Consider the following 16,764-nt stretch of genomic DNA (forward strand, 5'->3'; position numbering starts at 1 on the left):
GTGCCTCAGTTCTCTGAAAACAGGAGTGTTGGTGTTCCAATACCAGCACTCAGCACTGATTCCCAGGAGAAAGAAGATATTAAAATACTCTTTAACAGGAGCACAAAGGCAACAGGTGTTGGGAGGGCTTACTTTTCTACTGCTGTTTCCTACAGCAGGGGAAACACTTCCTTTGTATTCATGTAAAAGGAAAGATAACAAGCAGAAGCTGCATCAGTTTACCCAGCAGTGAAATCAAAACCATTACAAACTCACCTGAGTAACTTCAGCTGCAGGTGCCCCTTTCATGGCATTGGCAGTGGAGGGTGAAGTTGCCTTCTTCCTGTCGGTGCTTCGCGTGGGGGAAGGCTTGTAGGGAGATTTAAGAGGACTAGCTGGCGCTACACGAGGACAGATATGGAATACTAAAGAGTTATAGTACAATAGCAAGAGCAAAAAGGAGCACGGATAGAGGAAGTAAAGGAGGGGAGAAAACAGCATACTTTTATGTTATAATGTTCAAAGGTAGTTTTAAAGTGGTTTTTAGTGTTTTAAAATATCACAACATAATGCATTCAACATGATCCCATGTTTATTAAAACTGTCTCAACTGAAACATTTTATAGGAAAAACATTATCTCTGAAATAGAATACTCTTTTCTTCATATATCTTTTGAATCACCAATTGACTAATACTATGACTCTTTTTTCTTCTAAGAAGTCCAGCTTCCTTTGCATATGATAAAAAGAGTAAGCAGATAATGCTAACTGGGTGACTTTTGAACACATACTGCAAAACAGGGAAGGTGACAGAAGCATAGGGAGTTTTGTCTTTTTTAAACCCTAAACATGCAAAGGCTCCTAAATATGTTAATTACTTTCCAAATAATATTCAAACAAAAAAACTAACAAAAAATCCCCCAAATCTAAACTAAATGCTGCTATAGGTATTTCAGTTATTGTTATTTGAGGGAGACATAAATTTGAGTGTGACACATGCATTACAACCTGTAGGGCAACTTTGTTTTACTTGCAATATGATCAGGATTTTTTAAAATGGGATATTTTACTCCTGATTTTGTTCATATTGCCTTCTAAGATGAAACTTTCACATACATGTAGAACAATCAACAGAGTATATGTATTATCAATAAGACAGACACTAATTGCAATCAAGTGATAGAATGTTTCCAATTTTAAGTCAGGAGGGATATTGACTTTGAAAAGGTAGCAATTATGCACTAATGTAAAGAAAGTCACATTCCCACATTTTTTACTAAAGACAGCCCTAATAAAATTTTTTATGAAGCCTTTTTGAATACTTTGAAGTTTAACTGGACCTTTGTACTCTTTGGCCCACTTTGCAACCAACTGGCATAAGGTCACTGTATATTAACAAAAACATTCAGAAACTTAAAAGCTGCCTAAGATAAATATTTTTACTTCAACTGTTAAAAGAATTAATTATGCATCCAGTAACAATTGTTTGCCTGAATATCTTGACTTCGTGTGACATTAATAACGTGTTGCTGTAGAGTCTGAAATTGAGGCTCCTCATTTCTAAGCATACAGAAAATGCAGTAGCAGAGCAATTTTGACCCCAGCATAATGACAGGAGGCACAGCATGAGCTCCTGGAAAGAAAGATCCCTCTTCCTTATTCAGAAGTGACTTCTATGGTGAGAAGTACATGACAAATAGGAGACGCCCCTCAACTGTTTTGCTGGCAATTACTGACAAAATGTTAATGGCCTCTGAGATTGTTGTTTTCAACCTGTGCTACAGCCTGATTGCCTTGTGGGGAAATGACAAGAGGATGCTTGCTCAAAAAGCTGTTCCCAAAATCAGCTGCCCTATTTCAGCTCAATGAAAAAGCAGTTTTCAGAACAAATTGTACCCTTGTAAGACATGCCACTGTATTACTTTAAAGATCCTGTGATGAAGAGATAAACATGAGAGTTTACAAACAAAATGAGTGAAGAAGGACTAAAGTCATCCTTATTGATTTCTTTGATATCAAATACAAAACAGAAAAAAAATCAACCACAGGTGGCCTCAGCAATTCATCTCAAAATCTTAAGCAGAATGTACTGATCTAATTTTGACTTGTGTTTTGCTCACTCTGGACAGTAGCTGGTCCCTGAGCAGTAATCAAATTGGGCACTTTCTCAAGTACTATATGAAAACATTTCTGCTTCCAGTAGAGGCTGCTTTTAATGTAGAAACAAGGGAAGCAATTTTAGAGGCATTCAGTATCAATGTCCCTATGCACTGAACAGAGAAGTAACACACCAGGGAAAGCAGGTTTACTTAGAAATTAATTTTTAAATAGCTTTGCATGAAAAGCGCAGGTGTAGAACTGAAGCCTAATTTAACCAAGATGTGTGAAAACACTCATCATAAAGATGATCAGTCTTTTATAATCTAAATAGTTTAATCTTGGAAAAGTGTGTCCTTTTACAGACAGGCATTTTGGTGCATGCTTTGGGGCTCTTTCTTCCATTACAAGTAAAAAGGGCTGTTAAACTTCTGTCTTGTTTCAGCCAATGCTATCACCAAGTATGGCTTTATAAGCAGAAACTACTCAAAGTCAGGTACTTGCCCAAGTATTAGCAGGACTGGAAACATTATTTTTGTACATGTTTGCAAAATAATGGTTTTATTAGTCTACACTTTACACATAGGAATGGTAACTACCAAAAGATCAATAATTTCTGGAACTGACACCTTCCTTCCTGTCAATAGTCTGGTTTTCCGTATGTGTATTAACACCTATACATATATATAGGCGTCACACAGACACAGTCACACAGTTAAAGGCAAAAAGATACTTAATAGATAGAAACTGGAACCCTGGTAAAAATAATTAAGTCTCAATGGTGCACTGGGAGTTTTGTTCTACATGCTATTTGGGTATGACAGGGCTGATGTTAATAAATCAATCAGAGCCTCTGAGAGTTGTCATATCCTTGTCTAAAAACCTGTTTCTTAAATGAATATATTAATTTTTTTATAGTTTGCAGTTTTAATGATTTTTTTTCTAAAAATGATATTCAGAAAAGATAATGTGCTTCTCAAAGATTTTAAATACACTGTTATCTGAAACAACTTAGTTCATCATTGATTTTGTACTGTCCTGTAAATCGCCATTTCTTTCATAGTACTCCATTTCTGCCAGAGCTACGTAAATGCAGCTGAAAACATACCTCAATGGTTTCAAAGTGAGGAATTTTTACCTGGAGTATTGTACTGCTCAGAAAGCATTAATGTACTTCTGCTTCTGGCTAAAGATGACTGTGTGGGAGTCAGCAGTCGAGAAACAATAAAGTTTTCCATTGGACTAAGATGCATGCGGTGAGCTGAAGGATGGGAGCAAATAAAATAAAATTTAAAATGCAAAGAAATAAAACAATGTTACATTAAAATAACTGAAACAAAATGATGAAATGATTAAATGAAATAACAAAAAATTCTCGAACTTTGTGAGATTTAAAATACTTGAAGATAATTTTCATTCCCTCTGAAAAAAACCTTCTCATTTCTCCATTGTTTTAAGTTTCCCACTTATACACTACACACAGTAAGGTTAAGATCACGTTGTATTTTGTTTTTACTCAGAGGCATGTTCCATTCTGCAAAATGGTTGCTTTCATGACTCAGCAAGAAAAAAGTTTATCTTCTTCCCCAGCAGGAAAGGTAGAACACTTGGTAGATCAGTGCAGCTGCTCACTAATGTGCCACCTGTGCTGGGACTGCATTTGAAATCTGCCATCTCACATGTTACGTAAGTCTTATTTATACAATATGTCTGCATTACTTCCTGCTCCATAAATGTAAGTGTCAACTATATAAGTGTATATATATATACATAGATGTTCCTATTACATGTATATATAGCCATCTGTCATAATAACCTCAAAGCTTCTGATGAGCTTAAGCAATTCAAAAATTAAAATAAATTTACCTTCTCTTTTTCATTCTAGCAACAACCCTTCATAATTTATTTTAGTAAATATATTTTTTTCCCATTAGACTTTTAAAAAATGGGGTGGAAAGATATAAGCAAACACAAAATAAACCTAAAAAAATCCAAAGAGTTCACGGTGAGATAAACCCTTCAGTGCTCTTTGTAGTGTTTAGCAACCACTAATCCTACAGGATGATCATCTTTTGTGGAGTCACTTGAGGATCAGACTTTCATAAGAAATTAACGGGCTCTAAACTCGGGTTACCAGATTGAAGTCTCCCAGGTGGCTCATCAGACACATCCCTACATATGGAACAACCAGTATCTACTGCCAGGCCACACCTTTGCTTTTGCTTTTTTTCCCTTATTTTGATAGGAGGTCACAAGCAGTACAGTTATAGGAAATTGCTGCAGTTGCAGCCTGTACTTACAGCCAGGTTTGCTGGAGTATCAGAATTTGGAAAAGCATCAGTAAAAAGCCCATGGCATTTGTTGCTGGACTACGATCTCCAGCATGGCAGCACAGCCTTGGGACAGGCTGCAGAACCATGTTAATAATACAGAATTTCTCAGATGTTTGAGTTCCTTTGAATAACAGACATAAGCAAACCCCAAAGCTCTACGGACCAGAAGTGCTTTAAGCAGAAGGGGAGTTTATGCTGGCAGGAGACCAGCATGTTCACTTGCCTCTGTCGGGGGAATGCGTTATGGCCGCTGTGGAGGACGAGAGGCGTTTACTGATCGGCGACTCCATTTGCTTTGGCAGATTCATTGTAGAAGCTGAAAGTTTGTCACATGCTGCAGAGAAATGCATTGAAGATATTTGTATTCACACCACAGTGTTGATAAACTCCAAAAATTAACCTTGCATCTGTACTCGTGGCCCTTGCACTGATCACAGCACTGAACTGGCATGAGATGAGCTCTTTCTGACCGCTGAGGACCAGCACCCTATGACACACGCTTTGGCATGCAACTTTTCTGCTTGTGAATTTAACATTCCAGTTTCCCAACAGCCTATTTTTTATACTGACACTGATAATTATATACCAGCACAAGCATAAAGTTACCCAAAGAAAACAAACTGCATACATGGCAACTCCAAACACATCCTCATTCCCCCTCCCCTCTACCTTCAGTCTGGAAGAGCTGAAGTTCACATCAGACATTACTCTAATAGGAAAATGACATAACCAACATTTGTGCATCTATATGAGACCTCACTGTTTTAACAACTGAGCTGGTATCAGCCATTTGGCTTTATCTTTTTGTGCTTGAGAAGAACTAAAAAAGAGAAAAAAAAAAGGACTTTTTTTTTGGTACATTTTCCTTCTGAAATACTATTCAATAAAATCTGCTTGAGCATAATATCCATTTCCTGCCTTGGGATTCATTCAGCTGAATGAAAGAGAAATCTTACTCAAGTATCAGTACAGAGTACTAGTACCTGATGATCACTGTATGATACTCAGAAGCTAAAAGCACAGATGCTTTGTCCCCTACATTTGAATTTTACTTCGTTCAAAACAAAAAATATTTTCAGCTAGACATGTATGTGACCCTAATTCTGCACCTCCTAAGTTACTGCCAACCCTATTATGTCCATCAAATCATTGCCTTAGTGTGGTTTCTAAGATTTGCCTCCATCTACTGCAGTAAACAATGCAATTCACTACATTTCCTTTATTAAAAAAGCAGATATAATGCTGGTATGCTGCAAAACATCAGTTGCACAGGCAAATACGTTTGCACATGAACAACAATCAGTAAAAAAATTGAATCTGTTTGCACAGAAATATTAGTTCTGTGAGATCATAGGCAGAACAATATTTACTGTGAATTCTGCAGGAGTAATAGCCAAGCTTAACTCCTCCTTTGGGGGAGAGAAGGAATTTACTTCTCAAAAGCACAGGCTGTGTTTTCTTTTCAAAACACCAAATACATTTGCAATCAAACCAAATCACATTTTCAATTTGAAATCCTATATGCAATCCATTTGTTATTTTGGGGAACTCATCTACTTCAGAGCCCTTTTATGGGAATAAAAATTAAAAAAAAAAAAAAAAAAAAAAAAAAAAAAACCTACAAGAACAAACTGAACCTGAACAATATAAAACATGATTGCTTAAACAAAGTCAACCACTTGAGTTTGTTACAAATTCCAGCTTGGCCAAAATTCGTTCTAGGAAGCTAAAAACATAACACGGCTGTTTGTACCAAATTTGCTTGTTTTCAAAATATTACAGAAGAATGCCCCTGAGATGGAAAAAGAGGGCTGTTTTGATGAAACATGGTGTTCATAACACATTTTCTTACTGTGCAACTGAAATTTTTGCCAACAGCACCTGTGCACATCCATTAGAACTGTCAAATATACATGTAATTACATACACACACAGAGCACCCATAGAATTTTTTAAAAAAAAGAGAATCTGAGCAGTAGAAGTCTACAGTTACTGAGAAAACCATGAAATGCCTCTACTGTGCTGGAATGTGAGGCATGCACTGCTCCACCATGGCAAAATTAAAAGGAAATTAAAAGACACTGGTCTACATCACTAAGGGTAATGCTGTAGAGCACCAGACTGAAATGGTAAGAAAACAGTGGTTAAGAAGAACAAGATCAGTGGATGGATTACAGTGATTAGAACAGTTATAAACGAGACACGATGGTACTGTGATTCTCTGAAATACCATTGAAGGAATCAGCAGGAGCAGTAGAGGTCACAGGGTCTGGAGGAAGGGTGTTGGCAGCTAAACCTAGAACAGGGGGTGGGGTATTTTCTGATTCACCTACACAGCAGAGAAATCAGAGCAAAAAGAGGTGAAAGAAATTACTGAATAAGTCAGGGGAGCTGGAATTAAGCACAAACTGCATCACAAAGAAAACTGGTTTCTTTCTCAAAGTATAAGAGACTTCTTCCATTATTATAATTTCCTGGCTTTTTTAATGACTTATCATGAAAACTATGATATGAAACAATTTGTCTTTTTAAAGTTAAGTATACTTACACACTGTTTACAAAAGAGTAATTGTTATATTCCATCAACACCTAAACATGGATGTTTTTCCCTATAACATCAGTTTATTCAAACCTGACAAGTTCAAATAAATGATATGATTTAAAAGAGAAAACATGCACCTTTCTGAAATATAAAAGCAGCACATGACTCATTATGTAATAAAAAGAATTTCCTCTGAAGGCAAAGCAAAAATAACAGTAACAGAATGTACGTGGGGAAAAAACCCAAACTATTTTAAACTGCACATACTGCATAGTCATCTAGAAATTCTTACCAGGTTTTTAGAAGTACCAAACAAAAACATCTTTTGCAAGCCTTAGACAGCACTCAGTCCTTTGGTGCATATTAAATTTGCTAACTGTGTGCATGGGAAGACAATGTGGAAGAAGCTATTAAGGGAGACAGTGCATCAATTTTAATTTTAGCCTTTAGCATCCTCCAAACTGATTCTGGTTACTCTATTAAAATGATCTGCATTCCTAAAGTTAGGAGGAACCTGTCTCAACAGAAGGTATTAGGGAGAGGAAGCCCGGCAAGCAATTACAAAGCACTTATTCACGCCCCAAGGCAGCGGTACCACCCTGACTATAAACCCATCGTACTTACTATCTCCACAATCTCATGCATTTTGCACTTCCAGATCTGCAATGCAGGCAGCCTGTTTCACTTACCATCTCTGCCTCCTGAGCCTGCAGCCAGTGCTCCTCCCCACGACCATCGCTTCTGCTTCTGTTCCAGCTGCTGGCTGCGTTCGAGGGACCGGCGCATCATGGCTTCTAAACGTTCCTGGTAATTTTGGTACAAGCCCAGACACAAATCCCAATCAGTTCTTTGGGGGCTTCCTTCCCCCGCCTTCTGAAACCACGCTAAAAATACACAGTTCCCCTGTTGCTCCACACAAGATGCTCACAGGAGCTTGCTCGCAATAAAAGAAAAAGAACTGAATAAAGAAGGTATCAGCATGCTACCTACCTCCAGATATGTGTATCCTTTGTCTGCAAGCCACTGAGGTCACTACAGAGGCCTAAGTAAATAACACAGGTTGCATCACTGCCTAGCATCTGCTCCTGCTGGTGAGGCTGCTGCTGTGCTCTGGACTTAATTTGTATAAGAATAATGCTCGACAAGCATTAACTCCTTCTTGTCTATGCAGACATCAGAATTTTTTCCCATCCCTTTCTGAGCACAGTTAAATTGCTGCAATGCCAGTGGCTCCACCTAGTCACTCAGATAAATGATCACTTCAAAGCCAAAGTAGGTTACTTTGCAGGATGCCCTACTTATTTATTTATTTTTACAAAAACTCCCTTCTTTCATCTATATTCTTTAAGTCTAGGCATTTAAGACCTTCTGATTTTTTTTCTTTGTGTATTTATTTTAGTGCATGCCTACCTTATACTGCCCCCAAGATTTACTTTTTTCCCCCCTGCCACCTCCATGTTCTCCATGAGTTAGGATTTTCACAGGGGAAAGAATAAAATTAATTTTTTCTCTCCCCAAATCTTGCTCTACCTTTAACTTACAGCTAATGATGGTCACTTTATTCCCTCTCCATCACCTCTTGACTCTCAAAGACCTTCACTGAGTTTCACTCCCACCTCCTCCCTCTGCTAGTTTCTCAGTGATTTATTGTGGCAATGATCCCTGCACTTTTTCTTCTCCTCCTTTCAAGCAGATAAAATGTGGTTCTTCCCCACCCACAATGCCATCATCTAACAGCCTCTTCCTTTCCTCCTCCCAGTACCTCATTCGCATCTGGCAACCTCCTCACCCTCACATTTCAGCAGCCCAGCCCCTACTGTGAAAGATAAGTCTACTCTTGCTGCCTCCAGCTCCTGCCCCAGCTAGTTTTAGCCCTTTGATCCTATTAGTATTTTTGGTGCTATTCCTTATTACCTTTGCTATGTCCCTTTGGTCTAGCATAAAACTCCTACTCTTATCCACTTCAAACTGGATCCTGCAGGCTTCTGCAGGATGTGATTACATCACATCCATTTTGATTTTTATCAATCCCCTGCTCTATCTCCAGTATCTTTTGGCAGCTCAGATAAATTGTGAAAACCCTTCATACATCTCTTGGCCAGATTACTTTCTCTCACTGATTAAAGCCTTTGGTCTGGCTTTCCTGAGCTATTTACCAAAAAATTTCAGTCTTTGTTTATACGTGTGTTTCCTTCAGGCTCTGCACTGGTGGTGGTCCAGTCGTCTCTGATGAAGCTCCTTCAGCACATCAGACCCTAAAATCAGGCACCTCCAGTAATCTCCATATTTTTATACATGTACCTGCAAACTTTTTCTTATCTTCCTGGGCTTCTGACCCTGGTCATACACTTTTTCCATTGCCAGATAACCAGAAGATGATGAAAGGATATCTAAAATATACTTCTGCCTCTCCCACATCTTTGAAGTATCTCTTCTACTACCATGACTTGCAGTAATTTATTTCTGAGCTCATTTTTTCCACCTCACCCAACCCTGCCACCAGTTATCCAACAGTATCAACAGCAAGGCACTACCTTTTTAAATCTTTAAGCTTTCTTCTAATTTTATTACAAATTACTTGCGCTATAAAATATGCTATTACTCTCTATACAAATTGAAAAAATAAATTCTTGCATCCTCTATCATTCCCAGCTCTCCTGTCCCTGTTACCTTTTAGCCAGGTGACCCACCCTGCTGTCACAATTTCTGCTGCTGTGCCCAGGCAGACGATCTTTCAGTCGTGTTGTGAGCTCACGGTCTATCAGGTAACATCACTCAAAGACCACTGAGAGCAGGCAGCTGCTCCCCTGCCCTCTCCCCCCTTCATCCCCCCCTCTGTCTGCTCAGTGCCATCAGTGTCCAGGCAGGCATGAAAATGAGAGCTCTGCCTCTTTCCTTCTCCCTACAGAGCAAATGAAGGAAGCATCACAAGTCTCAAGGGGAGCCTCTTCTGCAAGAGCACAGAAACCCCCACAGCCCTGAACATCCCATTTTCTTCTTACACACACCCTGCCTGTGAAAAGGAAACAATCTTTTTCCACGCTCTGGAATCTGAAGTCAGTCCTCTCTTCTTTAGTTTCCTACAGTCTTTCTTCTCTTACTACTTGATGATACAAGTTTGACATTGAAATCCTGTGTGTGCAGGCTTTGCTTGCAAGTTTGTGCTTTTTTACTTTTAGCACCCCACCTCTCTAACTTAATTCTGTCTGAGCCCCTTTTGTTAGTCTTTCCAAACCTCACATATTTCATCACCAGCTCCTCTCTGCAGTGTGCCTCTTTTCACCACTTTCTTCTACTATGCAGCTTGTCCCAATCTATCTTTCTACCCACACTCTTTACCAAGGAAAATCACCCTCGCATTTCTTTCGCATTAAATCATACTCTTACCCAGAACCTTTTTTTTTTTTCCGTTTTTCCATTTCTAATGAATATTGTTATTCATTAATCAAAAAGGTAAGATTAAAGCAGTCATGTCTGTTTGCTGTCTTGTTGGGGTTTTTAAACAATGCTTGGAGTAAGCAATATTCTATAGTTCACAAACCACAGAATACACTTATACCACCTACTATGAAAATATTGTTTCAAGAATAAAATTCACGCTGAAATAGATTAAAGAAATTAAATGACATTTCAGACGCATTTGAAAGCCCATGCTACCTACAATCTGAGGTTGAAATCTTCAGTTACATTATTTGGAGAGGATCATTCATTTTCATTTGCAAAGAGCCTTTCATTAGAGCACTATAGAATATAATTATTAAAACTCACAAAACCTCTGCAGATATAGGTTAGATAAAGAACAATATGAAGGCTGCTTTCCACAAAAAAAGGATAGTTATTAAAAAAGATTTTAAGTTGGCACAAAACTAAAAAGGCAAAAAAATAATAAGACTTAAGCAAGCATAGCATAAGCAACTCATACATTAATAATTTGTTCCATGATGAAAACTAAACCACAAGACAAAGCTTTCCTTCATCAGCAAACAATGCGGAAAACCCTTCCAGTCTATGTTATAGGTGAAACACCTTCTTGAAAACATATCAGAACTATGCATGTGATCTCATTTGGGAACTCTAACAGCTACAGATAGAGGAAATAATGTATGCTCTCAAGATATAGGGAGTTTTTGCACAAAAAAACCTTATAATGCACAAGCACTGCATGTAGGTTAAACTAAGAATGAATAAAATCACAAGACAAAGCCATCTACTTCTAACATCTAAAATACACATTACTTTTCAAAATCCAATTATTCATGCAAGTTTTCCTTAGCCTGACAATAGAATAAGCACTTGTACTGTCTGAATTAAAAACAAACAAAAACCCACCCCTCAAAACTTAGTCAAATTACTTGTTTCCTCACAAGTAAGTTCTTTCCTTTCCTCTGTGTAAAATATAACACAGATGTGACTAGGAAAAAAATAATGTTTCAAGAATTATGACTTAAAAAAATTTGTGTAAATAATTCTAAATCAATCTCCTTATATCTGCAAGACAAACATGTGAAAGAGCCCCAGACCATCTCTTCCTCCTCACTTCATATATAGCACTGTATGTAAGTAGCTCACTGTTTCCTGAGATTATCAGTTGGCTTCATCTTTGGAGTGGAGTACAGGAAGTAATTAAAGCCAAAACATCTTGAGAGTTTTTCACTCTTTTGTGTCTAAGCAGATACTTTTTACAAATGTAACAAATAGTGCACATGCACCAAAACAATCTCTTCCCAATAACCTGTGTACAGCTAGATATCTATTTACAAGGTATTTCCAAATTTACATGGATGTTCAAGACAGGCAAAGGAAAAAAAAATTACTTTAACTGAAAAAGGACTAGCTGTACTTTTGTCCAGTTCCCTGTTAAAAGAAATTTTAAAATCACTTCTGTAAAACAACACACTGCTTTCCTCAAGGCCGCTTTTACTTAAAGAAGTGGGCAGCTTTAAAAGTAATAGAAAGGGAAGGGCAGTGATACTGAAAGACCTCTGTAGATAAGAAAGATGCAGTCAATGTAGACAGAATAATTTCTAAATATTATTTATTCAGTTCCTTCTGAAGAATCTGACACTTTCACAGCGCTCTGCAACAACCTCCAGCTGTCCCAAAGAATTCTGAGAGAATACCTTGATTCCTCCCAAGAGAGACTTTAAAACTACCATCTCTTATCTAGCACTGTAGAGGGGGAAAAACTAACCAAAATAAATAAAAACTTAGCTATCTCTTTAAGAAGGTATTTGCAAGCAAAATGGTCAAGCAGAAGATACTATGATATAGGAGCCAACAAGTCCCCACCAATTTGTTAAGATCTAATCCTCTCACACTCTTTCAAATGCAACAACAATATTTTGTAGAAAAATATTTAAATTACCTCCTCCTATGATGAACGTACACTACTTTCTGCTCTGTTAAAAAACAAGGAAAAATAATTCAGGGAAACTATAAAGGACAACCAGTAAGGCAGAGAGCAAGGAAGAATATCTCTCTACTTGTCATTTCAGACAGCTGATGAGCAAGTAAAATGGGTACTCCAGTACCCAGCCAGTGTAAACTGGTCTTAAAAGGAGAAACATTGAGAAGATGGCACAGTACACACTAGCTCATTGGCAGGGGCAGACACACCCCCACCATCTGGGGGAAACACATGCTCAAAGCTCTTCCAGTAAAGACAGTCTTAAATGGCCAAAATTACTCACAAGCAGTGAGTAACTCACAATGCCCAGGGAGCTGCAGGTTCATCACCATCCTTACTCAGACTTCCACTGTTACTATGCATACAGAGTTTGAGGAGTTCATCACAACAGTAAGGGCCAGGGAAGGTGGGACTAAACTGGCAGATCCTTTAGTAGAATTCAAACAGATTTTGATAAATGAGGAACAAGAAACTGTGAAGGGAAGCTAGGAGGTGATGAGGCCTCCTATTCCCATTTTCCTTCTCCTCTCACTCTCCCCTGTTCTACAGATTATGCCTCTGTGCACCCTCTTCTCCTTCAGAGGCTCCTGGACTTTCCTCTCACAGGTTTAAACCATCCCCAAACATACAAGCATCCTCTCCTGTCCTCCTGCCCACACAGCCTTCCCTCAGGCTCCTCAGCCTGGGGGACAAGAAGGGTGGAAAGGAAAGGGAAAGAATCCACACCCAGGCCTGCTTTAGCTTCCAAACAGGACTTTGGAAACTAAGCATAAAGGACTGTCCTGGTGAGCAGAGCTAGGAATGGCACTCACATTACAACCAAACACTGGGAATCAACCTCTCCCTCGCCATTACAGAAGCCTGCCCTCACACGTGCAGTGGCTTGGGGAGCTGGATCAGGCCTGCTGTGCTTGGGAAAAACATCCCAGTGTGCTCAGCCTCTCATGCCCATCTCTGTGGAAGTGCAGGAGGCCACTGCAGGAGATGGGGTCAGCCCCACTAAACACACACCTTGGGTCTGACCTGTCACTGCCTCTCACATCCAACAACTCTGCTCTCATTTCTTCAGCAAAGGCAAACCTTGGATGCAGGGGAAGCTGGCGGATACTCGCTCTTCCGACACCTCTCTGCCTTTCTGCCCTGCTCTGCTGAAAATTTTGAGGACAGGGTTTTGGATGCTTTTGTACTTGCCCCTTCCCCTTACAACCCTCATAAAGGGAATTGACTTTGCTTAGCTGCAGAAGGTTATTACAGCAGGAAATGCTGGGGAAGGAGCACGTGACTTCAATGCTGTTACCACAAGAGAGAGACCTCCTACCCTTTGTTTCAGCTTTTTCTTATTTTTCTTAAAAGAATTTGAAACAAAACACATTACAAAATATTTTTAAATTAATTCTAAGCCATTACATAGAAGTCACAATGAATATGCTAAAGTTGAACAACAAATGACAGGATACAATGTTCTCTTCAAGTTAAGTGAAAAATCAAACAAAAAATTCAGTGAACAGCTGTATGTTACTGTGAAATTATGCAGAAGTGTTTTACCTGTTTTGCAGTTATTTTGATGGAAGGACAGGGGGCAGAAAAATGGAGGCTAAGAACTCTGGATTTCTAAAGCTTTATTTATCTAGGAATTGAGGAAATATTTTCTTTTGGATTTTTTTTTTTTTTTAACCACTGCCCCCTTTTCCAAAAATCATTAATTCTTTATCAGTTGCGGGTAGCAGTGCTAGTGTTCTCCACATAATGTCATGCAGAGATATACACACACACCCTGCATTCAGAGAGCTGTACCAGAAATTGGACTCACTAGAGCAAAAAAAGAACCTTAAATGATCTCAGCAGGGAGCCTAGAAGAGAGGAAGGGCATGAAGATGCTTAAAAATATGTGATTCTGTTTTATGTTAGAATTTGAAAACAGCCTAGATTCTTCACTGCTTTAAGTACAAATTTCTGAGTTTCTGTCACCGAGGAAAAATGGAACAACACATGATTTCTTCCTCATGGACAGTAAACAGAACAGTAAGAAGAATCTTTCCCTTTTTGGAAACACTCATCTTTAAAGACCTCCTTTCAGAAAGGCGATACTTTATATTTGACAATCAGAGTCCCAGATATGTTAGCAATAGTAGATGACTATTCCGGGAGATCTGACAAAAATTTTAAAAAATTGTTTCGGAAAGTGTTTTTGATGTGCAGTGGTAGACTACTTTCAGCTGTGGTGATGTGCTTTGCAGCTCCTTCAGTAATTGCTCACATGTCTGCAGTCCTGCTCCCACCCCCCACTGTTTAATGCATGTCAATATTCAGCCATGTTCAGGGCTGCCATACATTTCCCAGTGGACCTCACCTCCTCCTCTTTAAGCTTTTGTCTCCGTTTTTCTTCAACAGCTGCTCTCTTCTGCTCCTCTCTCTGCCTCTGCTCCTCCAGTCTTCTCCATCGCTCCTCCATTTGCTTTTCATACTGAAGTTTTGCTCTTCTCTCCTTCTCCAGTATCTGCTGCTCCCTAGCAGCTTTGCAGAGAAAAAGGTGCATTTCACATCATGCAAATTTTCTTCTATTTTAAAATTATTTGGTAACATGAAACAATAGTGTAAAACAACAAATACAAGTACACAGGGTTTTAGTCAACTGAGATTAAAAATATAGTGCACAGAAGTGCTGAAATAATTAGTAAACCTAAGCAATTTGTTCAATACATAAATAGGGAAGCCCTTCTACACAAGCTACCAGTTTGTACCCCTTTCTATGTAAAAAACAGTGCACAGAACAATTTAGCAACTTTGTAATGTTTCAAGTCCCTCTGAAGCTTAAAGCCAAATTATTTTTTCAGACATACTGTTCCTAGTAATCTTTGAAGGAAATCAGCTGTATATGTTGAAGCAAAAGCCCTTGGGACTTCTTTAAAACTGTGCTTCTTGTTACAGAGCGGCCTTTAAAATAAACACATGGAAACAACATATGCTATGTTTTCTATGAAGATTTGAAAATACATCTTTCAGCTCATGATTTGGTGCTACATCTTTACCTGCTTCTGCCTTTTCATATTAAAAAAAATTACTTCTGTTACTGAGGTTTTGCCCAGCTGTTTATTCCAACTGGAACAATAATCTTCATGGGACATTACCCTGATGTTTCAGAAACTCTGACTGCAACAATACATACTGGACTGTTGCTTCAGGTGTACATTGGAGAACAAGTAGCAGGAGTTAATGTGTCAAATTGAGAGGAAAAGTCCATTTCCCATGCAAGTGTATTCCATAAAAAGGCAGGAAAGAGGAGTTCTGTAAGCATGCCTATATACACACAAGCCTGTAGTGTCACACACCAACACACATACGGCCAGTATCCAAGAAGGAATATTACTAGGCTAAGAACTTGAAAGTCAGGGAAAGCCAGAATTAACACCGTTTATACAAGAGCTAGTCCTTTTTCCTGCTCACTTATGCTTCTGCTCACTTATGCCTGTGTTTCTTCAGTTCCTGTTTCCTTTTGCAGCACATCATCACCCTTCTAACTCTCCCATTGTTCCTAGGCTCTTGTCCAGCCATTCCAAATGCTTCTTCTTAGATCAGTCTTTTCCCCTTAGTTCCTGCCCCCAGGCTCTTTAACCACAGCTGTGACTTTCTGTCCCTCTTAGCCCTACTCTCTCACTCCCTTGGGTGAAAGCCAGAGTCTTCCCAACACCCAGATCCTTTTCCAACATTCCATTTCTTTCCCTTGAATACAGAATCCTTCTACAATACTTCTTCCTCAAATCCAGCCTGCTTTCCAGAACACCTTCTAGCTTACTTTTGTTAGAAATACAGTTGATGCTGTCTTTCCCTTTTGTCCTATGAAAATCCACTCATCCTCCCCACTCAAGACAGGGCAGTATGAGGGGAGTGTCAGTGATGCAGTGAACCTGGATTGAATGCATGAAGTTCAGACTTGTCAACAGAAAAAGTTACCTCAGAGACAGTGGGTAACAAGTGACCAGCCATGAATTGTTCCAACTGCTAGCCACATCAGGTAGAGCAGGTGACAAAGCATGCTGGACTTCATAAAAGCCAAAAATAAAGTGAGGTGTCCAGAGATTGTGTTAAGATTACCTTCTGAGTAAGTAGGTGAAATCTGGGACTGATTCTGGACAGAGAAGTAAACAATTCTGTCATTATGGACACACGTACAATTCTTGTTGCTTAATTTAGGGATGCTAAACCACTGATTAATGAGTTCTGGCTTGGGTAAAAAAGTTACTTAATATTGCTATACAGTACCTGCTGACTGCATAAAGATTTGACCCCTGGGAGAACACGCTGCTTTTTTCTGAACTTCTAAAAGAAAATTCTCACAATCAAACTGTGACCAAAACACAAAGTTCCCCATGACAGAAATGGTCTTTAGAAATATGCTTCCAGGAGGC

The 16,764-nt window shown here is 38.9% G+C and overlaps 1 protein-coding gene across 1 annotated transcript in view; it reads right to left on the reverse strand.

The window, feature by feature from the left end:
• MAP7D2 (MAP7 domain containing 2) overlaps positions 1–16,764 on the reverse strand; it is an 82,264-nt gene that overhangs the window by 18,856 nt on the left and 46,644 nt on the right. Inside the window, exons 3-8 of the mRNA XM_041399841.1 lie at positions 14,709–14,872; positions 7,641–7,755; positions 6,640–6,738; positions 4,633–4,743; positions 3,215–3,337; positions 256–404 (exon numbers count right to left, since the gene is read on the reverse strand). Of these exons, the coding sequence (XP_041255775.1) occupies positions 256–404; positions 3,215–3,337; positions 4,633–4,743; positions 6,640–6,738; positions 7,641–7,755; positions 14,709–14,872 (761 nt within the window). The remainder of the gene's footprint in view (positions 1–255; positions 405–3,214; positions 3,338–4,632; positions 4,744–6,639; positions 6,739–7,640; positions 7,756–14,708; positions 14,873–16,764) is intronic.

This window comes from Onychostruthus taczanowskii, unplaced genomic scaffold, assembly GCF_017590055.1.
Source record: "Onychostruthus taczanowskii isolate IOZ18803 unplaced genomic scaffold, ASM1759005v1 scaffold17, whole genome shotgun sequence".
NCBI lineage: Eukaryota > Metazoa > Chordata > Aves > Passeriformes > Passeridae > Onychostruthus > Onychostruthus taczanowskii.